Source organism: Muntiacus reevesi, chromosome 2, assembly GCF_963930625.1.
Source record: "Muntiacus reevesi chromosome 2, mMunRee1.1, whole genome shotgun sequence".
NCBI lineage: Eukaryota > Metazoa > Chordata > Mammalia > Artiodactyla > Cervidae > Muntiacus > Muntiacus reevesi.
Genome location: NC_089250.1, coordinates 204908451 through 204935425, shown reverse-complemented (window position 1 = coordinate 204935425; position 26975 = coordinate 204908451). Strand labels below are relative to the sequence as shown.

The following is a 26975-nucleotide window of genomic DNA, read 5'->3' as shown; positions in this document are numbered from 1 at the left end:
GAGCTGATAATTGTTGAAACCAGGAGATGGATATTTGGAATTTCATTGAACTACTTTTTCTGCTTTTGTATGTCCAAAATTTCCCTTAATAAAAAATTAAAAACAAACTTACACACCAATTTTATACTCAGTCTCTTATGAGATTCTTAAGAGACCAGGATAAAATTTAGTATCAATCCTATTTCACACAGGATGGTTGGCAGCAAACTGAATTTGGATATTTTGGCAGTTATTTAAACTAACAATAACTTAAAAAAATTCTTTTGGGGATGGATGCTAATAGTAAATGACCATGTATACCTGGAAAATAGTGACACACCACCATGCCTGAATATTCCATAGGACTACATATTCTCTAGCCATTAAAAATAATCTGGGGATTTCTCTGGTGGTCCAGTGGTTAAGACTCTGAGCTTCCAATGCTGGGGGTGAGAGTCCGATCCCTGATTGATTGGGGAACTAAGATTCCCACATGCTACTCAGTGTGGCTCCCCCTAAAATCAATAAATCTGAAAGCTAGACTGCAAATTGATATACAATATGTGAAAAGAGTACGGGAAAAATGGTAACTACTTTACAATTGTAGTCATGTCAAAAATGCCTGTGGACATGGATTAAGGACTCTAAGAAAGCATGTTGAAGGTATTGTTACTACTGTGGTACAGAGAGGAAATGGTAGGACTGGGAGATCCAGGTGACCTGTGACCCTCGCTGGACAATGAAGGAGCTGAGCCTGGCACCGGGGCTGCCTTCCGCTGCGGTCAGCTCGTCCACCCGTCCCCTGCCCCGAGAAGCCTTGCTGGCTCCTTACCGGAAAGTGGAACCAGAACATAAAGCAGGACTTGACGGAGGTGACAGCTGTGTTCCTAGTGAGTTCGTGTTTCCCTCCTGGGAACAACCCCCGGCTTCGGGTCCGATGGCCGTCCAGCTGCAGAGTGTAAGTGAGGTTGGCAACCAGACGCCCTGGGCAGGGTGGAAAGGCCAGAGGTGAGTGGTGCGGATCCTGCGGCCAGGGGCTGGGATTTGGGGCCACCCGGAGGACAGCACTGACCTTGGAAGGTGGAGATGAGAGACCTGACCTGGAAACAAACGGTGATGTTAACGCCTTCCTTCTTCCGGCTGCTGGTGGAATAGGAACACTCGACTTCATGCACTGGGATCTCAGCCGGGGAGAAGGACATGCTTGTGATGATGTCCACCACAGGCCGGGAGCTGAGGGCAGGAGACAACCAACACTCTCCCTCAGCCTCAACTGCCACCCCCAATCAGACCTGGGGCTCCAGCAGAGTCCAGAGGGCTTCCCTTCCCTACAGCAGACCTCGGTGCCACTGTCTCTTTGCAACAATAATAATAAAGACCATTCATTAGGGCTCCCCATAATAATTCATCCTACCAGCCTTCCAACATATTTTCCATACAGAAGAGTGAGTTTTTACAGAGAGGTCAGGGAAATCCCTGGTGGCTCAGTGGTTAGGGCTCCAAGCTTTCCCTGCCAAGGGCCCGGGTTTGATCCCTAGTTGGGAAACTAAGATATTGTACTACTTCAATGCCAAGTAATCTTGCAAGGATGCTCCCTAATATTCAGAATAAAATCCAAACTTTTCACTGTCTGTGTCACCTGCCTCTCCAGTTTTACCACCTACCACACTGACCCTCTTTCAGTGCCTTATACGTATCATACTTTTTTTTTTTTTAGTATTTTTTAAAATATCTTGGCCCAACATATTTATTTATTTTTACCTTGTGGCCTCAAGGCACACGGGATCTTAGTTCCCCAACCAGGGATCAAAACTGTATCCCTTGAAGTGGAAACTTGGATTCTTAACCACTGGACCACCAGGGAAATCTCGACATGTCATACTTTTGCCTTCGTTATAGCCTTGGCACCTCCTGGGCTTTTGACATAAAAAGCTCTTATCCCAGATTTCTGCAAGCCTGCTTCTTTCTTTCAAGTCCCAGATCCCCAAACAGGCCTTTCTTGGCCACCCAACTATAGTAGTTCTCCCTTGCTATTCTCTCTCACAGAACCCTGTTCATGTCCCTAGTGGCACTTATCACAATTGTAATTATCTATTTGTTTTCATTTTTTATTATATGCCCCCCCCCATACACTCTCCAGTCAATGCCTGTTTCAGTACTGAAGACAGTAGGTGCTCAATAAATAAATATCTATTCACTATATGACATTACATGAGGCTTCCAGTGACTCTAAAACAGGTGTCAGGCAGGAAATGCCATCCCCATTTCAAAGATGACTAAAACCTTGAGGTCCTGAGAAGCTAAGTGGCTGGGATAAGATGACCCAAGAAGTCAAGAACTATCTTCGACTTGAACCCAAATGACTTTGAACCAGGTTCTAAAGCCACCACAAGCTTCAGTAGGAGGTTTTAGTGTCAGACAATTGTTGTTTAGTTACTAAGTTGTATCCAATTCTTTGAGAATCCATGGACTGCAGCCCACCAGGCTCCTCTCTCTGTCCATGGGATTTTCCAGGCAAGAATACTGGAGTGGGTTGCCATTTCCTTCTCCAGGGGCTCTTCCCGACCCAGGGATCAAACCCGCGTCTCCTGTGTTGGCAAGCGCATTCTTTACCACTGAGCCACCAGGGAAGCCGGTGTCAGACAGACGTGGGTTCAAACCCCAATCTGTCACTGAACAGTAGCTGTGATAATCTGGAGTAAGACAAGAAGAACCAGACAAGAACAGGAGAACCAGGCTCACAGGCTTGGGCTGACGACCAAATGCGCTGATGGCGACAAGCATTTAGCATGACGCCTACTACACTGCAACTGCTCAACAGATGAGAGCTGCAACTATCCGCAGTAGGACTCTGGAGTCCTGTCTTACCTGAGCACGACCACCTGGCCCTCAGCCCCCACAGCCACATCTGCCAGGCCATCCCCGCCGAGGTCCTTCACCCCGTGGATAGAGCGTCCAAACCATTGAATTCCTGAGAACATCTGGGTCCCTTCTATCCGCTGAAGCCAAGAGAGAAATTCATGCTAAGCTAGCGGAGAGGATGGGCAGAAGGGCGGGAAGAGCAGGACTGGGGAGCAGGATCGGGGTTTGAAGGTTTCCAGGGGCCTGGGAATGGGTTTTGATTGGCAGGTCGGGATCCTCACCTGACTGGGCCGGGGGCTCAGCCCCCCTTGCTGCCCATTGAAGATGTACACGGCCCCCTGCTCCTCCAGAGGGGCTCCTACAGCCACGTCCGTCAGCTCATCCCCATTGATGTCTGTCAGGGCAGCGATGGCGGCTCCAAATCGCCCAAGGGGGTAGCCGGTCTCCCCCTGCAGCTCTGAGACCATTTGGAACTCCAGCTGGGAAGGAGCAAGGCGACAGGTTCCGCCTCAGTCACTCAGCAAGCTTTCACAGGGTGAGGCACTGGATCTGGAGTGTGTGTGCATGCTAAGTCGCTTCAGTCGTGTCCAATCCTTTGCAACCCGATGGAACGTAGCCCACCAGGCTCCTCTGTCCATGGGATTCTCCAGGCAAGAATACTGCAGTGGGGTGCCATTTCCATCTCCACTGGACAGGAAGAACACTACAGAAATACTGGGTGTGGTCCTTTCCAGAACTGGAACAGTGCCTTCACATCAACCTGAGTTCAAGTTCCAGCTCCCCCTTTTTAATCTGGCAGAGGTCTAACTACTGGACCACCAGGGAACTCACCACCTCTGCTGTAAGTGTGACTGTGCCTTTGGAAAGTTGCCCAACTTTGCTGAGCTGCAACAAGTCCGTTCATAAAGCTAATAGTGTCCCAGAAACTGATTATGAGACTCAAACGAGGTAGCCTACATATAAAAAGTTTGGCACTGGGCCTGGCACACATTGTAGCCACCCCTGCATACTAGCTATTGTTTGTCATTGTTCTAAAAGTCTGATTAACACAGGGTCAGACAGGGAACTTTCAGAATAATCGAGACCCGAGAAAGCCTGGGAGTCTCTTTCTCTCACATTCTTTGCTTAGTGTTCTGGTCCCCACCTGTTTTTTCTGGTAGATAAACACGCGGCCTCCTCTCTGCTCCCCATAGTACAGGGGAGCTGCAATCAGCAACAGCTCTGTCTCCCCATCTCTGTCCATGTCAACGCCACACAGCTCGCCACCAAAATAAGAGCCAACCTGCAAGGAGAGGAAGACATTTGAGGAAGAAATCCAGAGCCACACACCTCCTTCCTCATCAGCTGCACCACATCCATCCTACTCCAGGCCCTCAAATAAAGGATCCTGAGACAAGCTGGGACCTGCGGCACCCTGTTTTGCAGTGTTGCAATGCTTGCACCTGGACACATCTCTTTGTATTTTGAATAACAAAATACAAAGACACTGTGTGAGACTAAAACTAACTGTGTATACACCCGCAGTGAGGTCAAATTCTGGACAAATGATTCAAAGAGACAAAAACACCTAACTGTGGCTTTTGAAGAGCCTGGAGCAAAAACAGGGGGTTGGGAGCAAAAGCAGGGGATTGCACATGCCCCCTGCACCCAACACCGCCTAAGGAGTGGGCAAACCACCTAAGCCACCCCTTCAGCCTGACCTCTGGATGCATCCCTACCCTAACCTCATAGAAGGAACAAGTATGCCTCCTCTCGAGGAGCAAGCCCACAAGGGAACCTGTTGTTCTTGATCTGCCCTGCTGCATCAAGGACCCCAATAAAGCCATGCCTGAGTTTCTTGTCTGGCCTCTGATCAATTTCAATTGATGAAGGAGGCCAAGTAGCAATCCAACTTAGAGTCCATATGAATTTAGACAAGTGGGGTTCTTTTTGTTTGTTTGTTTAGTTGTAGCCTATGGGCTTAGTTGCTCCATGGCATGTGGGATCTTCCCAGACCAGGGATCGAACCCATGTCCCCCCGCACTGACAGGCAGATTCTAATCCCCTGTACCAAATTGGGTTCTTAAATTGACAAGAAAGTGAAAGTGTTATCCACTCAGTAGTGTCCGACTCTTTGCCACCCCATGAACTGTAGTTTGCCAGGCTCTGCTGTCCTGGGATTTCCCAGGCAAGGATACTGGAGTGGGTAGCCATTACCTTCTTCAAGGGATCTTCCCGACTCAGGGATTGAACCTGGGTCTCCTGAATTGCAGGCAGATTCTTTACCATCTGGGCCACCAGTTCAGTTCAGTTCAGTTGCTCAGTCGTGTCCGACTCTGCCACCCCATGGACTGCAGCATGCCAGGCTTCCCTGTCCATCACCAACTCCCAGAGCTCACTCAAATTCATGTCCATCGAGTCGGTAATGCCATCCAACCATCTCATCCTCTGTCGTCCCCTTCTCCTCCTGCCTTCAATCTTTCCCAGCATCAGGGTCTTTTCCAATGAATCGGTTCTTTGCATCAGGTGCCAAAGTATTGGAGTTTCAGCTTCAGCATCAGTCCTTCCAACGAATGTTCAGGCTGATTTCCTTTAGGATGGACTGGCTGGATCTCCTTGCAGTCCAAGGGACTCTCAAGAGTTTTCTCCAATACCACAGTTCAAAAGCATCAATTCTTCGGTGCTCAGCTTTCTTTATAGTCCAACTCTCACATCCATACATGACTACTGTAAAAATCATAGCTTTGACTAGACGGACATTTGTTGGCAAAGTAATGTCTCTACTTTTTAATATCTGTGTAGTTTGGTCACAGCTTTTCTTCCAAGGAGCAAGCGTCTTTTAATTTCATGGCTGAAGTCACCATCTGCAGTGATTTTGGAGCTCCCATTCCCCCCAAAAAAAGTCTCTCGCTGTTTCCATTGTTTCCCCATCTATTTGCCATGAAGTGATGGGACTGGATGATCAGCCACCAGGGAAGCCCCTAAATTGGCAAGAGGGGATGACAAAACACCCCAGAGGCTTTGTGGGGAACTAATGTGACAGTACTTGGCACAGAGCCAGCACACAACGGGTGAATGAGATTCGGAAGATGACAGTGAGCATAACTAGTATCACGCCAGCCCCTCATCGCCTGAAGCCACTGCAGCCACGCTCACCTGGCTCCCGTCTATTTCCTGGATCTGGCTCCAGGGTCCTCCTCCCTTTGGCTGTTGGAACAGCAGCACCCGCCCCACATGCTGGTATCTGGGGGCTCCGGTGGCCAGCAATGACATGGTCCCTCGGGAGGGCAGCCAGGTCACCGTGTAACCTGAGGAGAGAGAGAGCGAGGGGCTTGGAGTCAGAAAGACAAGGGCTGCTGAAAGAAGGTAAAACCCCAGGGGAAAAGGTGGTGGAGATCCTGGGAAGCTGGGTTAGCGGCAAAGATGCACTGAGATAGTCGGCAGACCTTCTCCTGAGAAGAGCAGCCATGTGCTCCGAGGGGTACAAATCCTGGCGCCATGGTCCAAGACTGTATTTCTCAAACTGTGGATAGCATGTATGCACAGACAAAGCAGCCACGTGCTACGGGGTAAACATCTCCCCGAGACTCAATTCACCAGAGGGTTTGTAAAGGAGATGACCTTCTTTTTAAAGAATGAAATAAAATGGGATATATTAGTAAGAAGAAAGCAAAGTTTGCACGAAGGTTAAAAACCAGGCAAGAGAGGCCTCAAGACTGCCAGCCTGCCCTATGGATTTCAGACTTGGCAGCTCTCACATTGCATGACCCAATTTCTTTCTTTCTTTTTTTTTTTTAAGGAAAAATTATTTATTTATTTTTGGCTGAGCTGGGTCTTCATCACTTCCCTTGGGCTTATCTCTAGTTGCAGCAAGTGGCTGCTACTCTTTTGTTGTGGTGCAAGGGTTTCTCACTGTGGTAACTTCTCTGTTACAGGCACAGGCTCTAGAACGTGGGCTTCAGTAGTTGTGGTGCATGGGCTTAGCTGCCCCACAGCATGTGGAATCTTCCTGAACCCAGGATAGAACCTGTGTCTACCACACTGGCAAGCAGATTCTTAACCACTGGACCACCAGGGAAGTCTCCAGCTTCTTAAAACCAATCTCTTTATAGATAGATAGATAGATACGAAAAGAGACAAAAAGAATTATATAAAGATACAGACCTAGATATATCTTGTTGGCTTTGTTTCTCTGGAGAATGCTGACTGCTAAAATAATATACATATGTGTATATTATTCTTTGCATATATATGTGTATATATGTAAAGAGAGATAAATCAAAAGTGGCAAATGTTAACTGATAAATTAAGGTGAAAAGTGTATGGGTGTTCACTGTACTGTTAACTTTTCTTAAAAGTTTGAAAATTTTTAAATAAAAATTTAATAGAAAAGATTGAAATGAAAAGATTATACAGATCAATCAGCCTGGAGACATAGCCTAATAAAAATACTGAAATGTAAACTTAAAGAGTTGGAGTAACAGAGAATGAGATGGTTGGATGGCATCTCTGATTCAAAGGACAGGAGTCTGAGCAAACTCCTGGAGATGGTGAAGGCCCTGGAAGTTTGGCATGCTGCAGTCCATGCGGTCCCAAAGAGTCGGCCACGACTGAGTGACTGAACGGCAAGCACAAAGAGTAGTGATTGTACAGCACAGAGAATATAGTCAATATTTCATAATAACCATAAATGGAGTGTAATCAATAAAAATTTGAATCACTATCTTGTATACCGAAACTAATATATTATTGTAAGTCAACTATACCTCAAGAAAAAAAAAAAAAGCAAGCGACATGAAAACATTTCCTGCTTCAAGATATCACGAAGGTTATCTTCATACTTCACAGCTTCTGTGGCGAGGTTTCCTGCCCTCTGTTCCTACTCTGACAAAATGCTGGAGCAAATGCTGCAGGAAATCAGATTAGAGATTGTGTGAGAGCCAAGAGACAGCTTATCAGAATGCTCTGAAGATGGCTCACTAGCCCAACTTGACCTTCTTTGCTTATTTTTGCTTATTTTTAAAAATTAACTTATGTTGGAGTATAGTTGATTTATAATATTGTGTTAGTTTCATGTATATAGCAAACTGATTCATATACATATATCCACTCTTTTTTAGATTCTTTCCCCATGTAGGCAATTATAGAGTATTCAGTAGAGTTCCCTGGGCTATATACTGTATGTACTTCTATTTTATATACAGTAATGTGCATATGTCATTCCCGATCTCTCAGATTATCTCTTCCCTGCATGACCTTCTTTGCTTAGAGCAGTTCAAAGTGAGTGAGACAAAGAGATGTCTGAGATTCTATAGCCCAGGAGAGGAACGGTGAAGAGGCCGAACCACTCTCCTGGTTTCTTCATGTATATTCCTGAAGCACAGGGGATTAAGAGCTTGATCTCTGAAATTAGCGAGACTAGGTTTTAATCCAAGTGTTACTTCTTCCTGGCTGTGTAATCTTGAGTAAATTACTTCCTGTGTCTGAACCTCAGTTTTCTCATTAGAAAAAAAATGAGGCAGTACCAATCTTATGGGATAGTTTTGAGGATTAAATAACATCATGGATGTAAGATGCTTGGCACCATGCTAGTGAAATATAAACTAAGATCTGAAGGACAGTAGCATAGCAGGCAATCAAGAATATATTTACTTCTACATATATACAAACACACACACAAACATCTATGTGTGTGGGGGGGTGTGTGTGCTGTGGGGTGGGTGCCTAACTAGAGATTCAACTTTGGCATTATTTCTTCTTATATAAGGAGCCACCTTGCCAACTATTTTATAGTACAGTTGTCCCTAGGAATCCACAGTGGATTGGTTCTGGGACTTGCCCTAATACCAAAATTCACAGACGCTCAGAGTCCTCTGATTGGCCCTTAATATCCCCGACTTTCAAATCTGTGGCTTCAACCAACCTTGGATCATAAACATGGAACCCGCAACTGTGGAGAGCCAGCTGGATACTGAAGCACAAAAAACCTCTTTGAAGGCAGCAGTGTAGGTGCTGTAGGGTAAGTGAAGTGGTTACCAACCATAGACCCTGGGTTCCCCCTACTAGTTCTGTGACCCTGGACAAGTTATTTAAAGTCCCCTGGGCTTGAGACTTTCCTGGTGGTCCAGTGGTTAAGAATCCGCCTTTCAGGGCAGAGGATGTGGGTTCAACCCCTGTGCGGGGAACTAAGATCCCAAGTGCTGAGAGGCACCTCCACCCATTTGCTGCAACTAGTGAGCTTACGTCCTCTAGAGTCCAGGCACTACAGTTTGAAAAAGCCCTCAGGCTGTAGTGAAGACTCAGCGCAGCCAAAATAAAGAAATAAATAGGCTGGTCTGAAGGTAGTGAGTTATCTCAATTGATTGTTCACAGTCAGTTACAGATCAAACTCCTCGTTCTACTCTTCCCCCTTCTCACTACTGCACTTGACTAGTCTAAAAAAAAAAGAAAATAAATAAATAAAGTCTCCTGGGATCAATTTATTCATCTGTAAAATAGAGATGATAAAAATACCTACTTACAGGGTTGCTGGGAAGATAAAATTAGGTCAAAGAAGTTAATAGGTGTCACACGCTTAGAACAGTGTCTGGCGCATGATACTCGCACAGAAAAAGAATGTGTGCGTGCTAAGTCGCTTTAGTCGTGTCTGACTCTTTGAAACCCCATGGACTGTAGCCCACCAGGCTCCTCTGTCCATGGGATTCCCCAGGCAAGAATACTGGAGTGGGTTGCCATGCCCTCCTCCAGGGGATCTCCTGAACCAGGGATCGAACCGGCGTCTCCTGTAGCTCCTACATTGCAAACAGATTCTTTACCACTGAGCCACTGGGGAAGCCTTCCCCCAAAAGAATACTTGTCACAAATACTTGTCAAAAAAAAAAAAGGAAAAAAATCACTGGGGGCAGTCCCCCTTAGAAGGGTAGATGCGTTATGAATAGCACCAATTTTCCCATGGAAAGTATTTAACAAGATCTTTGTGTTCTGAGAGTTAAATAATAATAGTCTTTGTGTTCTGAGCCCACCCCTAGGCAAGGGTCACAGGTGAGGAAGGGAGGAAGGTGTTGGTTCTAGATCTATGAGGAGGTAGAACCTGTAAGCAGTCCTATCCCAGGGCTCTTGAAGTCAGTTTATGCCTTGAGACTGGTTGAACATGAACTAGAAGGGTTATAACCCTGAGTGCAAGGGCAAGACCCCTCTGTTCCTGAGACTGGCATCACCTTGGATGAACAGCATCCCCAGGACTGTGCAGGACAAGACATCACGAGGCAGAAAGAAGCAACAACAGTTGTGGGTTGACCAGATGCATTTCCTCTGTGCTTGGCATCTGGTGAACTCTTGAGATTCAATCAATCCTGGAGTTCCTGGACCATTCTAGAAGAAGAAACCTTGCAGAGGAGGGGCTGGTCCTCCTATTAGTGAGGTAGATTGTTTTAAACTGTACTCAGGGACTTTCCTCGTGGTCCAGTGGTTAAGAATCCACCTGCCAATGCAGGCTACGTGAGTTCAATCCCTGGTCAGAGAAGATCCTACATGCCATGGGGCAGCAAAGCCCGTGCACCACAACTACTCAGCCTGAGTGCTCTAGAGCCCATGCTCTGCAAAAAGAGAAGCCACTACAGTAAAACGTACTCAGGATTTAATGCATAGGTATGACTGAATGACAACAGAGAGATCTGGCCTCCCTGGTGGCTCAGAAGGTAAAGAATCTGCCGCAATGCAGGAGACTTTGGATTTGATCCCTGGGTCAGGAAGATCCCCTATAGGAGGAAGTGGCAACCCACTCTAGTATTCTTGCCTGGAGAATTCCATGGACAGAGAACCTGGCAGGCTATAGTCCATGGGGTCACAGAGTCATACACGACTGAGTGACTAACATACACACACACACACACACACACAAGACTGGGTGGTTTGAATAACAATGGTAGGCTCTGAGCTATAGCGAAGGTCTTCAGTTGGTTAGTACCTGGGCCAGGGATGATTTAGGTCAGGGCGGATACTAGCCCGGTGCATGAAAGTTAGATAAAGGACTGATCAGAAAGCAGGCTCTGGATTGGCTGGTTGGCCTATGGAAGGCCTCCTCCCAGGCAAGCAGTTTTCTCCCTGTAGAAATTAACTAGCCCTGGGAGGAGCCAGTCTCTCCAGGACTAGCGAGGCCACAAGATGTCAAAGCATCATAAGATACAGAAAATAAAAATGTGAATAATACCTAGGTGAGAGGTTATTAAGGAAAAACTAAAGACTGTTATGACCATATTTGGGGCTTCCCTGGTAGTTCAGGGGTAAAGGATCGGCCCGCCAATGCAGGAGACTCAGATCCCATCTTTGGGTCAGGAAGATCCCCTGGAGGAGGAAGTGGCAAACCACTTTGGTATTCTTGCCTGAAAAATCCCATGGACAGAGCAGCCTGGTGGGCTGCAGTCCATGGGGTCAAAGAGTCAGACATGATGAGCAACTGAACATGCACACACACACAAGGGGTTGTTAAAAATTAAGACTATTAGGACCATATTTAAACTGAACTTCTTCATACTGTTGCTTCATTGCTTTCATTATGATTTTGAAAGTCAATGTGAGTGATTTTCTGGTTCCCCAAACCTGAAAGAACCCAGCAGAAAAAAAGAAGTACTTACCCAAATATCCTGCCCTCGATTCTACTGTCAGTGGTTCATTCCCAACAAATGTACTGCTCTCCAGGTCTGCCTTCAGGTCGAGAAAGCCCCCAGCCCAGTCCTTTGCTCCAACGGCCCCCACAACGCCATGGCCCTGCCAAGAGCGGGAGACGAGCAGGATCAGCTTCATTCTCGCCACTTTCCTCTGCTGGTTGCCTTAGGCCCATCACTCACCTCGCTGAGGTCTGCGCTGATCCCGCTGGAGGACAGCTCCATGTTGAAGGACGTCAGGTCCTGTTTGCTTGTGCCTGAGGGATGAAGTAGGGAGAATGGGCTGAATCTCAATGAGCAGTGATGCTCATGAAAGGACTGAGAAAAAAAAATACACAGCATCTACCCATAGGCAAGGTAGAAAGAGCACGAACTTTTTGGGGGGCTGTGTCACACAGTTTATGGGATTTTAGTTCCCCTACCAGGGATCGAACCTGGGGCCCTAGCAGGGAGGGCACCATGTCCTAAACACTGGACCACCAGGGAATTCCCAAGAACATGGACTTAAGAGTCAGACGGAGAAGCCACTTATGCCCTGAGTCTCCCCTGAGTCTCCATGGGATCCAAATGTGGATATTCTGTTATCCAACTCAGCACATCTAAAAAGCAGCTCTTGATTTCTGTTTCTCCTCAGGCTTCGCCTCTTCAATGAATGCCACTCTTGTCCACCTAGTGACTCATGCTAAAAGCCAGGAATCAACCTTGATTCTTCCCTTTTCCTTCTGTTCTGTTTAATTTCTTTTTGACTGTGCCTCAAGGCACGTGGTGGAGGAGGCAATGGCACCCCACTCCGGTACTCTTGCCTGGAAAATCCCATGGACAGAGGAGCCTGGTAGGGTGCAGTCCATGGGGTCACTGAGTTGGACATGACTGAGTGACTTCAATTTCACTTTTCACTTTCATGCATTGGAGAAGGACATGGCAAGCCACTCCAGTGTTCTTGACTGGAGAATCCCAGGGACGGCGGAGCCTGGTGGGCTGCCGTCTATGGGGTTGCACAGAGTCGGACACGACTGAAGCGACTTAGTAGCAGCAGCAAGGCACGTGGGATCTTAGTTCCCTGACTAGGCATCGAATCCACATCCCCTGCAGTGGAAGCACAGAGTCCTCACTACTGGACTGCCAGGGAAGCCCCTTTGACTTCATTTTTTCCTCTTTCTATATCTTTTTCCACAGAGCAAGTTAATTCTTTTTTCTGAAAAATGTGTATCAGATCCCATCTTTCACTTTTTTAAAGCCCTTCACAACTTCGCATTGGTCTGAAGACTAAAATTCAAACTCGTTATGAGGAATTGGGATGCCCTCCCTTCCTCTCCAACCTTCTCTCTCCCTTACTCCCCACATTTATGACTCCAACCTTTTCCCCTGTTCCTCCATGTCCATCTCTGCCCCATCTCTGGGCCTTTGCACTTGACCTTGTCTCTGACTATAATCCTCTTTGTCCACTCTCCTCCCATAACTGTCTGATTCTTATCTTTCATGTCTCAGCTCAAAAGTCATCTCTGAGTGAATTTTATCTCAATTAAAAAAAAAATAGAAAGCATCTCATGGGAGTTCCCTGGTGGCTTAGTGGTTAGGATTCCAGGCTTTCACTCTGTGACCTGAGTCCAATCTCTGGTCGAGGAACTGAGATCTCACAAGCCGGTTGGTGTGGCCACAAAAAAAAAAAATCTGTATCTCAGAAAGGCCTTCCTTAAAAAGCTTCCTTAATGTGGCTCCTTCTGGCTGAACCTGTATTATCTCTTTATTCATTTCCTTTACAGTATCTGTCACAATCTTGAAGCATACTGTTTCAATCCAGTTGCTCAGTCGTGTCTGACTCTTTGTGACCTCATGGACTATAGCAGGCCGGGCTTCCCTGTCCATCACCAACTCCTGGAGCTTGCTCAAACTTGTGTCCATCGAGATGGTGATGCCATCCAACCATCTCATCCTCTGTTGCCCCCTTCTCCTCCTGCCCTTAAATCTTTCCCAGCACCAGGGTCTTTTCAAATGAGTTGGTTCTTCACATCAGGTGGCCAAAGTATTGGAGTTTCAGCTTCAGCATCAGTCCTTCCAATGAATATCCAGGACTGATTTCCCTTAGGATGGACTGGTTGGATCTCCTTGCAGTTCAAGGGACTCTCAAGAGTCTTCTCCAACATCACAATTCAAAAGCATCAACTCTTCAGCACTCAGCTTTCTTTATAGTCCAACTCTCACATCCATACCTGACTACTGCAAAAACCATAGCTTTGACTAGACGGATCTTTGTAGGCAAAGTAATGTCTCTGCTTTTTAATATGCTATCTAGGTTGAAGAAGGAAATGGCAACCCACTCCAGTGTTCTTGCTGGGAGAATTCCAGGGATGGGGGAACCTGGTGGGCTCCCATCTATGGGGTCGCACAGAGTCAGACACGACTGAAGAGACTTAGCAGCAGCAGCAGCAGCAGCAGGTTGGCCATAGCTTTTCTTCCAAGGAGCAAGCGTCTTTTAATTTCATGGCTGAAGTCACCATCTGTAGTGATTTTGGAGCACCCCACAAAATAAAGTCTCTCACTGTTTCCATTGTTTTCCCATCTTACTACCTTTCTTTGTATTTATTTGGTTTCAGCTGTGCTGGGTCTTAAGGGCTTTCTCTAGTTGCCACGAATGGGCTTCTCATTACAGTGGCCTCTTCTGTTACAGAGCACAGGCTCTAGAATGCTTGGACTCCATGGGTGCAGCGCCTGTGGGATCCTACTGGATAAGGGATCAAATGCATGTCCCCTGCGTTGGCAGGAGGACTTTCAACCACTGGACCACCAGGAAAGCCCCTTTTCTTTATTCAACCTGAACATGAGTTCTACGTTAACACTATCCCTGAGAGTCTGATTCACAGTGCCTGCTCCATGGTTGCTGCCAGCATTAATCAATAAAATGAAAATAATACCACCAGCCTGGCAAGGATACTAAGAAGAATGGATTCAGTGATATAGATAAAGGGCCTGTGACCTGTAAGTTTTCAAGAACCATAGCCATTATTATGAAGATATGTTCATTCACTGAAGAAATATTTACAGTCACTAAATATCTGGTGCCAGGAATACAATGGTAGAAAAGCAGGCACAATGCTTGCTGAGATAGACATCTCAGTACAGTGTGGGAGACAGACATCTAATAGAGAGTTCTTTCTCTTCAGTCTACTGCTCTCCCAACTGAGCTATTTCTGCTACTAGAGAGTTCTTTCTCTTTTTCAATTTTTTTCAGTCCAAGTTTTTGTTTGTTTTAAAGTTTTATTTATTTATTTGGCTGTGCCGGGTCTTAGCTGTGGCATGCAAACTCTTAGCTGCAGCATATTCCCTGATTAAACCTGGGCTCCCTGCATTCAAAGCACAGAGTTTAAGTCACTGGACCCCCAAGGAAGTTGCTATTTGTTTGTTTTTTAATTGAAGTATGGCCGATGTACTTTCTCCAGTGATTTTCCAATGTATTCTTTTTTTTTTTTTTTTAATGTATTTATTTATTTTTGGCTGTGCTGGGTCTTCATTGCTGTGCAGGCTTTCTCTAGTTGTGATGCTTCTCACTGTTGCAAAGCTTGGGCTCTTGGGTGCTTAGGTTTCAGTACTTGTGGCTGCCAGGCTCTGGAGCACTGGTTCAATAGTTGTGGAGCATAGGCTCCGTGGTATGTGGGATCTTCCCAGACCAGGGATCAAACCTGTCTCCTGTATTGGCAGGCAGATTCTTTACCACTGAGCCATCATGGCTAGAATTAACAAGCTTGAACTTCCCTGACCAGACATCAAACTTATGCCTCCTGCAGTGGAAGCTCGAGGTCTTAACCACTGGACCCCCCAGAGAAGTCCTAATAGAGAGTTCTAATACAATGTATATCACACGGGTGTGATGGGGAACAAACATACAGTGGTTAAAGCAGCACACGGGATTCCAGACTAGGGATCAATGAGAAAGTATCAGAGAGGATGGTATTTAAACTATGATCTGAAGGATGAGTAAGGGCAGGGATGATAGAGGATAAGAGCTATGACTTACTTAGAGCCTACAAGCTACCGAGCACTTTCTAAATAGTCATTAGGCTTGAACTGTGTGCCTTAAAGAAAATATATTGAAGTCTTAACCCCTAGTACCTCAGAATGTGAACATACTTGAAAACAGGGTCTTTACAGAGGTAATCAAGTTAACAACTTACTGACCAGAGACATAGTTATATGTCTTCTGTTACTCAGACATTATTGACAGGAGTGTTTCAATATTCCCTTACATAACAAATTGCCAGCCACAGGCTTTAGCTTGTGATGTGTTAAAACAAGGTCATTAGGGTGGGCCCTGATCCAATATGACTGGTGTCCTTATTAGAGGGGCAATTTGGACACAGAAGGACAGACATGGAGAAAAGATAACGGGTAGATACACAGGGAGAAGACAGCCAGGCAACTAGAATGATGCAGCGACAAGTCAAGGAATGCCAAGGAATGTTAGCAAACACCGGAAGTTAGAAGAGATGGGGAGGGACTAGTGGCTAAGACTCCACACTCCCAATGCAAGGGGACTGGGTTCGACCCCTGGTCAGGGAACTAGATCCCACATGCTGCAACTAAATATCCTGTGTGCCCCAATGAAGATCAGAGATACTGTGTGCCTCAACTAAGACCCAGCACAGCCAAATTAATTAATTATTTAACTTAAAAAAAAAAAAAAGAGGCAGGGAACGATTCTCTCCAAAACCATCCCAAGGAGTACGGCCCTGTCAAGCTCATGAGTATTGATTTCTAGGCTCCAGAACTGCAAGACAAAACATTTCTCTTGCTTTAAGCCCCCTCATTTTTGGTGCAGTAGCCCTAGGAAAAGAATACAGTGGTTAAACCTTACCACCTTCTGAGATAGCTATTACTATCCCCATTTGACAGAGCAACGAGCCTCAGAGACGGAAAGTGACCTGCCTGAGGTTACATAGTACATGCAGAGTGAATTCTGCTTGGTCCCATTTTATATAACACATTGCCTCTTCACATGATGTGAGCACCAAGGCTGTGTCCTAAGTGAAGAGGCTTCCTGGGGGAATCATGTATCTTTTAGCAGACTAGGTCACTTGGGGAAATACTCTCCCATAGGCAGTGCTCTGTCTGACAACTACAACCAAACCTTCTCTTATTCTGGGCCAAGAAAGAGGGCCTGTGGGCTCCTTGCCCACAGCCCCTCCCTGCTTGCAACATCTCAAATAATTTGAAGCCCAGGATAAAAGACAGTGAGGGAGCTGAGTGATGGAAAAAATTATAGTCATTCTATAGGACACAGCTGACACCAGTAAGACACAGGTCAGCTCGGAGCCTTGTCCTGGACCAGGCTGAGCTTCAAGAGGAAGACAGAACTTCCTATATCACCCTTCCCTAAGTTCCTACCTGAGGTCTTTTATCCAGAGAACTCTTAGCACAGTGATGCATGCTCTGTGAGTGCCCGTGATTATTATTCCACATGTCTCAAATCTGACGTCCTAGGTGAGGTTCTCTATAGAACCCCCAAACCCTCTCTCCCAGGGTCTGCCACTCACCCTCAATGACATAGATCTTTTTTTGCAGTTCGGTGAATAGATCTTTCAGCTTCTCAAATGTGTCCAGGATCTTTACAAACTCCTCCGCGGGTTTGGAGGCAAACTGATGGAGTGCCTCCTGACTTTCCTTGGTCTGAAAATTCTTTCCAATCTGGAAGAATGAAGAGTGTATAGCTGGCATCTCCAGACTTGCAGAACAATTTTCTACTATTTTCACAAGACCCTGGCCCCAGGGAGAAAAGGAGTGGGGTTTAAGAATAGGAGACGGAAGACAGGTCCTAAGAAGTAGCAGGGACCTGGGGCCCATACCCCAATGATGTAGCGGATGATATCTTTGGCTGCATCAATGTTGTGTTCGTCGGTGGCTTCCCCATCAGTGATGATGATAAGCACTTTGGTGGCATCTGGCCGGGCCCCCAGATCTAGCCGGAACACTTCTTTCCTGTACCAAGGAAGAGGGGGATGTAAGAGACTTCCCCCCAAATCCTCTGAGGCTCCACCTCACCGTGTTCATTAAGTTACTGCCCTGCTGATGGTGACAAATCCCTCTTCACAATCCCCAAGCAGCTATTTCCAGCTCTCAAAAGCTCTCTTCTGAGCCTCCTTCCTCAGCCCAGGTTGCCATATCTCTCCTCCTGGACCAGTGGTCTTCAACAGAATTCTATGTAGCCACAAGGTTGTCCCAGAGACTGTGGGCAGTGAAGTGAAACTCTGGGCTTCCTACTCCCCATTTCAACCACATGGCAACTACCCTTTAATCAGTTAGATATGCTGGTGTTCTAGGTGAGATTCCAGTGGAAGGATGGGTTCCACAGCCAAAGAACACTGGAAAGGCCCTCTTCTGGAGAAAGCTCATTCAACACCACCTCTGCATCCCCGACCATCACCAGGCTGCCTGTACATCTCTGCAACAGCAAGTTTCCTAGGCAATCAAAGAGACTTGTTTCCACATCAATTTCTCCCACAGAGCATGACCTCCTCGAGGAAAGAGTCATGTTTGTTTTGCTGCTGTATCTCTGGCTCCTGACTCAGAGTAGGTGCTCAGTCATGTGACAGAAGAGAAAGAGGGGAGGACTAAATTCTGGACAGGTCCAGGCTACAAATTCCTGCCCTGCCCACAGCCTCCTTCTGAAGCAAGATAGGCTGCCCACAACTTCCCCTGGGACAGCCACTCTATCTGAACCATCCTCCTCTCCTCACCCCACAGCTAACCAAAGATGGACAATTTATCCAAGAGTGGCCATCCCACCATCCCTGACTTAGGGCATGATCTGCTTTAGGCACAGAAGTGGAAAGTCACCTGGAGAGGCCACAGTGTGAGGTGAAGTGATACGAGGGGAGAATGGGAGAGCTATTAACACTTGGAAGCTGCCAAAGACAGGAGAACCTGATGGGTGGGCCGGGTCAAAACCACTTGCTGCCAATATCTCTGGTTCTATCTTGGATGTAAATGTTTCCCCAGCTTCCATCCACCTGGACACGGCCTATCATGCATCCTGTTCAAGGATTCCCACCCTGGTTTAAGCCACCATCATCTCTCTTCTGGATTGTTCGAGAGCCTGCAAACTGGCCTCCCTGCTTCCACCCTTGCCCCTTCCACAGTCTGATCACAACTCTGCAGCTGGAGGGATCCTTTTAAAAACATAAGTCAGATTATCTCTCCTCTGTCCAAAATCACCAATGAGAGACTTCCCTGGTGGTCAGGTGGCCTAGACTCTGAGCTCCCAGTGCAGGGGGCCCAGGTTTGATCCCTGGTCAGGGAACTAGATCCCACATGCAACAACTAAGACCCGACACGGCCAAAAATAAGTAAATAAATAAATTTTTTTTGGTAAAAAAAGATTGTGAGAGGGACATTGAAATATATACATTACTATATATAAAACAAATAGCTACTAGGAAGTTGTTGTATAACTCAGGGAGCTCAGGCCAGTGCTCTGTGAGGACCTAGAGAGGTGGGATGGGGTGGAAGGTGGGAGTGAGGTTCAAGAGGGAGGGGACGTATGTATACTTATGGCTGATTCACGCTGCTGTATGGCAGAAACCAACACGACATTGTAAAGCAATTATCATTCAACTAAAAATAAATAAAAGGACCTGTACTAAAATTGCTCCGCTTGAATTCTTACAATAACCTGTTTCCTTGTTGGATCTACCAGTTGAGTTCCTACACCTTGCAACCTGAAGAAGCTAGTAATACGCAGAACAACCAATAGATGGGATCTTTCCTAAAAGGAAACTCACGCGACATAGTTGATGGCACCAAAGGTGTTGGTCAACAGACGCATGTGTTTGACTCTGGCCAACAGAGAGTCAGGGTCCTTCTGTCTAATGTAATCCAAGAAAGTAAATTCTGTTTTGAAATCTGTAGAAAACTGAACGGCTGCAAACTAGAAAAAAGAAGGAAGACATGAAACTCTTAACACAGCCCTTCCCACTTATCTGCTGTAATCTCAACTTCTTATCCAAGACCTGGGCAACCCAACTCCACATCCCTGCCTCAAATTGTTCTTTTGAAAATGAGGCTGTATTTAAACAAAAAAGAAGAAAATGAGGTTGTATATAAGCAAACACAGAAATAAATACATTTTGAATCCCTTATAGAATGCTGTCTGCTGGGCTCCGGTTCGCTGGATTTGCCCACCTCACCAACAGAGATAGTTCCTAGCAGTCGTATTTCTGCTAAGTATGAATATGACCCTGCTAAACTGGATACAACTAGCTGGGCCAAAGTTGGCCACTGGACTGAGGCAAGCCTGGTCAAAATCTTTCCTGTGTGAAACTGAAATTTACAGAGGGAGGGGTTGCTTGAGAAGATTATTAAAAAAATAAAAAAAAACCCAACAGCCCTCCTGTAACTTGAACATGTGACCTTGGGCACTTTCCACCAGCCCGCGTGATCCAAAGAAGCTGAGAGCCAGTCTACAGAGAGAAACAGAAAGAAAGAGAAGAGGGAAGCAAGAGCCAAAATGAAACAGAAATAGGAATTAGGGAGAATTCTGGAAGCAAAGGTCCAGTAATAATCATGCCCTTAGGTTACAGAGACACATTGTATTAATACTAGATTTTCCCCTTATGCCTTTAGGTAGCTATTGCCTACCACCAGGAATCCTAACTACTATATTTACCTGGTAGGAAGAGTTGCTGAGTTTCTTCATTACATCCTTCATGAAGTCCACAATTTTCTCAAATTCATCTTGCTGCAAGCTCCTTGAGCCATCAAACAGAAATACCAAGTCTACGTTGCCCTTTATACATTCTACAGAGGTCAGACACGGAGGGATTTGGTAAATGGTCTCCAGGGGTTGGCCTGCCCATGCTCGTTCCCATGAAAGGGCAACCACTTGGAGGTATTGCTCCCCGCTGGGCCCCCCACTCCTTACCCTGATAACCAGGGTGCCCTTGCAGCACCGGACCCCTCAGATTCTGGTGGATGAGGTAACACAGACCACTTAGATAGATGTTCTGGTCACATGTTCGAGACAGTCCAGGATCACAGGCCTGAAGGGAGCAAAGAGTTTCAAAAAGGTTGAGGTGGGCTTCCCTGCTGGCTCCGGGTGGTAAAGAATCCGCTAGCCAATGCAGGAGACACGAGTTCGATCCCTGATCCGGGGAGACCTCACTTGCCTCAGAGTAACTAAGCCATGTGCCACAATATTGAGCCTGTGCTCTAGAGCCCAGGAGCCGAAACTACTGAAGGCCACGTGCCCTAGAGCCTGTACTCCGCAATAAGAAAAGGTGCTGCAGTGAAAAGCCTGCACGCTATAATTGGAGAGTAGCCCACTCAGTAATGAAGACTCAGCACAGCAAAAATAATAATAATAATGAATTAATTAAATTATTTAAAAATAAAACGGGTTGGGGCTTCCTCTTGCTGTGCATATTTGGTGCATCTTCAACCAAGAACAAAAACCATCACGTCTTTCATGACGTCCATAATCTTCTGAAATTCATCTTGCTGCAAGCTTCTTGGGCCATCAAACAGAAATAACAAATCTACGTTGCCCTTTAGCGTCATTATCCCTCAACTGTCATTTCTTATATCCAACTGGTTACCAAGGCAAGGTAGTTCAGCCTCCAGGTCTCTTGTATCAGTCTCTTCATCCTTACTACCAATGCTATATGCCAATGGATGCTCGCTGCCTCCAGGATGAAATCTTAACTCCTTAGTTTGGCATTCATGTTGTTTACAGTGGGTACTGGTGTACATTTCCAGGCCTATCTGCTTCTATTCCCAATGACACATTCTGTGTTTACACCAAATCAAATGACTCTCTATTTCTAGAATCTTCAATGCTGCTTCCTTTTTGACGACTATCTTTCCTGCCAGACTGTAATTCTTGAAAGGTCTGGCTCGTGTCATAGCCATCTTTGTATCTCATTCCCCTTTCCCCCATCAGAACCCAGTACAGTGCCTGGCGTGTAATCATAGCTAAGTAACTAAACTCCAGTTAAATACTGGATAAATATTAGGTTGGCCAAAATGTTTGTTTTGGTTTTTCCATACCAAACCCAAAGGAACTTTTCAGCCAGCCCTTTACTTCACTCACTTAACCTTCTGTCTCTCGTACATCTGGGTCAGAAGGATACTGCTGAGATGAATTGTGAAGAACAATGGACTCCAGCTCAGATAGCAATTTGATTCAAATCCTGGCTCTGTCTCTTTAAAACTGTGTGATCTTGATAAAGTCTTTTAACCTCTTCTGTCCTGTTTCTTCCTGTGTAAAATGTGTATACAGATCCCTATCTCACCTCTGTTCTAAGGATTGGAAGAGATAACGCAGGGTTTCTCAAACGCATTTGTGTATGAATTCACAATTTCTGCCATATGGGCATATCATATCATACATACTATTATTTATTTAGTATTTCATTTAATTAAAATTTATTTTTTTTAAAATTGAAGTGCAGTTGATTTACAATGTTGGGTTAGTTTCTAGAGTACAGCAAAGTGATTCAGTTACATAAATATATATATATACATTCTTTTTCATATTCTTTTCCATTATGGCTTGTGACAAGATATTGAATATAGTTTCTTGTGTTATATAATAGGACATTGTTGGGAGAGAAGAGATGGGGAGGAAAGCATTGAGAGTCTGGGATTAGCAAATGCAAACTATTATATATAGTTATCCTATATAATGTATATTATACATAGGATAAACAGCAAGGTCCTACTGTATAGCACAGGGAACCATATCCAATGTCTTGTCATAAGCCATAATGGAAAAGAATATGAAAAAGCATGTATAACTGAGTCACTATGTTATACAGCACAAATTCACACAACATTGTAAATCAGCTAGACTTCAACAAAATTAAAAACATAACAAAAAAAACAGGACTTTGTTGTTTAAAATTTAGTTTTTAAAACTTTAGCCTCATCCTAAGCAATGCAATCCAAGAAATCATGAATTTGAGGGACTTGTATATTTTTTCTAATAAACCATTAAGTCAATGTAAGACTATTTAAACGTTAAAATTTGGAGAAGGAAATGGCAACCCACTCCAGCGTTCTTGCCTGGGAAATCCCACAGACAGAGGCGCAGTCCATGGGGTCACTAAGATCAGACACAACTGGGCGACTAACACACAGACATAGAATTTTTAGGGTATTGAATATACTCTGATACTATATGGATATATATCATTATATGTTTCTCCAAACTCAAAGAGTGTATAACACCAACAGTGAACCCGAAGGTAAACTATGGACTTCAGGTGATTATGATGTGTCCATCCATGTAGGTTCATCTTTGGTTTAACAAAAAAAGTACCACTCTGGTGAGTGACGTTGATAATGAGGGAGGTTATGTATGTGTGAGCACAGAGGAAATATGAAAAAATAAAAATAAATAAATAAATAAAACGTTAAAGTTGTGTACCACCATAAGGCATCTTGTGTATGAATGGTCAATGACATTTCATATTTGGGAAAAAAAAACTGACGTAGCTAAGGTCTTAAAAAGAGCTGATAGTTGGGTCTCAATAAATGCTAACTGAATCCAAATCTCTCTGGTGCCTTTAATCTTGCGTAGGATCTTTTTTTTTTTAATGGAAGAATATTTTGAGCTTCCCTGGTGGCTCAGAGGTTAAAGCATCTGCCTGCAATGTGGGAGACCTGGGTTCGATCTCTGGGTCGGGAAGACCCCCTGGAGAAGGAAATGGGAAACCACTCCAGTATTCTTGCCTGGAGAATCCCATGGAGGGAGGAGCCTGGTAGGCTATAGTCCACGGGGTCGCAAAGAGTCGGATACGACTGAGTGACTTCACAAATATTTGCTTTACAGTGTTGTGTTAATTTCTTCTGTACAACAAAGGGAATCAGCTATATGTGTACATGGACCTCTTGAACCTCCTCCCACTCCCCTCATCTCACCTCTCTAGGTTATCACAGAGCACTGAGCTTAACTCCTGTGCTATACAAAAGTTTCCCACTAGCTATAGTTCTACACACGACAGTGTATATGTGTCCATTCTAATCTCCCAATTCGTCCACCCTCCCCTCTCCAATTGTGTCCACACATCCATTCTCTCTGTCTGAGTCTCTATTTCTGACCTGCAGATGCGTTCATCTATATCACTTCTCTAGATTCTACATACATATGTTAATATATGATATTTGTTTTTCTCTTTCTGATTTACTTCACCCTGCATGCAAACTCTAGATCCATCCACATCTTTACAAATGACTCAATTTCGTCCCTTCTTATGGCTAAGTAATACTCCATTGTAGGGTTTCCCCAGTGGCTCAATGGTAAAGAATCCACCTACAATGCAGGAGACTTGGGTTTGTTTCCTGGATCAGGAAGATCCCCTGGAGGAGGGCACGGCAACCCACTCCAGTGTTCTTGCCTGGAGAATCCCATGGACAGAGGAGCCTGGTGGGCTACAGTCCATGGGGCTGCAAAGAGTCAGACACGACTTACAGACTAAACAACACCAATATTCCACTGTATATATGTACCACATTTTCTTCATTCATCTGTATAGGATCTTTAATTCACTTTTTTCTTTCTTTTGTCTCCCTTTCCTAACAAAAGCTTCATAGGTGCTGACATCACACTATACAAAAATCTTACCAGAACGTTGCCACTTGTGGGGTCTGTCGCCAAGGTCATTCCCAAGTACTTGGAGGTATAGTTGGAACCTGTGGGCACCAGAAGATTCACCTGGAGAAACTTAAGCAACGCAGGTGTGATGGGGCCAGCCTCGATTTCCTGAGCACATTCCTCCCAAACCAGTTACTCACTCAGTGTGACTTGCAGACATTCTCCAGTTTCTGGCTGGCATTGATACAGGTTTCCCTTGCTGTTCCCTTCACTTGGAGCTCCCACGACAACCCTGATATGAAATTCCACCCGTGAGATGGAGTTGCCCAGATCTTTACCCAACCACTCTGACCTATTAAGGGGGTTCAGATCTCCCAAAAGGTTTCTGGAAGCACTTCAGTCACTCCCTATCTGGGTGGATGCTAAGCTCCCATCTCTTCCTTATTGGATCCCAGAAAAATAATCCAATATGCCAGAATTCTAGAAAGTTAAGGATCTTTTCCATTGACAGTACAGAAAAACAGGCCCAGAGAATGATCTGCCAGCATGTGACATTGTGGTTTCATTCAATCAACAATCAATTCAAAAGTCATATATGGCTTACCTGCTATGTACTATGTACTAGGGATGGAGAGGGGATTTGAGAGAGAAACAAAATCTCTGCCTTGAGGGAGTTCACTGTCTAGTTTGGGAGAGAGTCTGGAATCGAGAAAGTGTGGCAAAGCATTTTAGGGGTTGTCATATGTATTCCCTCCTATTTAGGCACTTATAGGGCTTTTTTTTTTTTTTTTTTTTTTTCATTTTTCACACTGTCATGTGGGATCTTAGTTCCCCAACCAGGGATTGAACTCTGCCCCTTGAAGTGGAAGCCTGGGGTCCTAACCATTGGACCACCAGGGAAGTCCCGGGGCGCTTTAACGATGGATGATTCTCATCCTACAATTGGATGGCCTTGTTGATCCCATCACAGACTCCTCGAAACAGGAAGGTCCTGGTCAGGGCAGGGAGGGCCTGTGGCAACAGCTCACCTGCTTCCAACTTGCAAAACACGGTACCCAAAATGCCTCCCGGCGAGTGGGAAGGAGAAGTTTTGCACATGTCGAACATCCAGGTTGTAGCTCCAGGCTGGGGCTGAGAGAGACCAGAAGAAGGTCAGCCACTTCCGACCAGGAACTCCTCCTCACCTCATAAGCCCCCACAGTGGTGGGCGCTGATTGGCCACCAACCACACGCCCCCAGTGTGGTCAGGCCTCCCACACCTAGGGAGGACTAGAAACTGCCCTCCTAGACCTCTCCTGGGGGCCTGGACTGCAGGACATATGGAAGCAGCGATTCCTACTACCCAGAACTCTAAAGGACACACAACTTCTGACTGGCCTCTCAGCAAAGGAAGGATGAGAAGACGGTGGTGCCTAAGACAGGAGCAATCTGAAGGGGCCCCCGGTGGCGATGGGGCTGCTGCAAGGGCTTGCATCTCCTCACACACCCACTTCTCCCTGGGACATGGGGCCCAGTCACCCTGAAAACTCAGATCATTAGCCTCAGGCTTCCTCCCTGTGAAAGCTGGAGATCCCCTGATTCTGTGAGGCTGCCTCCTTGCTCAGGTAACGCTCCCTAACTTCCCCCACCCCCATGGACCAGTCTCTGCTAACCATTAGATCTCAAATTCCGCTATCACCTCCCCACCCTCAGTGATCCTTGGCGTCATCTGAAAGACCCCAAACTGTCCTTTATCAGCCCTGCTTTCCTTGGGCTTGGGCTTATTCCACACATCTTAAGATGTCAGAGGTGCTGGCCTCGTTTATTCAGATGAAGAAACTGAGCCCCAGAAAGAGGGAAGGGACTCTTCCAAGATGACAATCAGAGGTAGAAACATGCATAGAACCAGATCTTAGGCCAGATCCATGTATGCATTAACCATTCCCCCCAAAAGCATAGCAACCCACTCCAGTATTCTTGCCTGGAGAATCCCGTGGACAGAGGAGCCTGGCGGGCTACAGTCCATAGGGTCGCACAAAAGTGAAAAAGTGAAGTCCCAGCTCCTTGGGACCCCATGGACTGTAACTCACCAGTCTCCTCTGTCCATGGGATTTTCCAGGCAAGAGCACTGGAGTGGGTTGCCATTTCTTTCTCCAAGCGTCACACAAAGTTGGACACAACTGAAGCGACTTAGCACGCAGGCACATCCCCTTTTTAAGGGCCCCTCCCCCATCTCTCACTGCTGTGACCTTTTTCTCCCTCTTTTGCCTGAAAATATCTTCGGATCCTGCCCATAGTCTGTTTGTCCGACTTTCTTTGTTTTCCTTCCCCTCTCTCCACGATTCCCCTGGCCCCCGCATTGCCTATGGCCCATGCCACCCTTAAATCAGCTGCTCATTTACTCTGTTCTACAAAGTCCTGCTGTTTCCCTCAGCACAGAGACATGCCCCTCCCCTCCCCATCTCCCTTGCCTACCAAACAGAAAAGGCCCAGACAGCAGCAACCTCATCACGATGATGCAAGAATTCATCTTTCAAGCCGGCTGGAGGGAGCCAGCCCAGGTATAGTCTCAGAGGGCTCTTGGGATTTACCAGCAACCCGGACTGGGTGAAAGAGGGAAATGATAAAGCCCCAGGGCGTCTTGCACTGGAACTTTCTCACAGAGGCGCCAGGCTGGTGACAGAGTCCGGGGGAGAGAGGGTTGTGCCTAGGGAGGTTGTGAAACCGCATCATGGGCTTCAGAGAGGAAGTGTGTTCAGCAGGTTAGACACTTCCTGTGCCTCTTGCATTATTTTATTGTCCTGGGGAAGACAGCACGGTCGTGCTGCCCAACAGCTGCGGCGTCTCAGTCCTTCACCAACACAAGAACTTAAGATTTGTTAAAGCTCAGGGGAAGACTGGTCAGATGAACTGTGGTACAACCGTCATGG

The 26975-nt window shown here is 45.9% G+C and overlaps 1 protein-coding gene across 2 annotated transcripts in view; it reads right to left on the bottom strand.

The window, feature by feature from the left end:
• The window catches only part of ITGAL (integrin subunit alpha L), a 43400-nt gene extending 16704 nt beyond the window's left edge, over nt 1-26696 (bottom strand). For both annotated transcript variants that reach the window (XM_065920362.1, XM_065920363.1), the window contains exons 1-17: nt 26521-26696; nt 25095-25197; nt 24267-24358; nt 24097-24164; nt 20395-20512; nt 20140-20270; nt 19256-19401; nt 17321-17453; nt 17012-17162; nt 11667-11740; nt 11454-11586; nt 5977-6128; nt 3986-4123; nt 3123-3320; nt 2848-2978; nt 1052-1212; nt 812-963 (exon numbers count right to left, since the gene is read on the bottom strand). In XM_065920362.1, the coding sequence (XP_065776434.1) occupies nt 812-963; nt 1052-1212; nt 2848-2978; nt 3123-3320; nt 3986-4123; nt 5977-6128; nt 11454-11586; nt 11667-11740; nt 17012-17162; nt 17321-17453; nt 19256-19401; nt 20140-20270; nt 20395-20512; nt 24097-24164; nt 24267-24358; nt 25095-25197; nt 26521-26575 (2136 nt within the window). In that variant the 5' untranslated portion in view covers nt 26576-26696. The remainder of the gene's footprint in view (nt 1-811; nt 964-1051; nt 1213-2847; nt 2979-3122; nt 3321-3985; nt 4124-5976; nt 6129-11453; nt 11587-11666; nt 11741-17011; nt 17163-17320; nt 17454-19255; nt 19402-20139; nt 20271-20394; nt 20513-24096; nt 24165-24266; nt 24359-25094; nt 25198-26520) is intronic.
• Nucleotides 26697-26975: the final 279 nt, after the last annotated feature.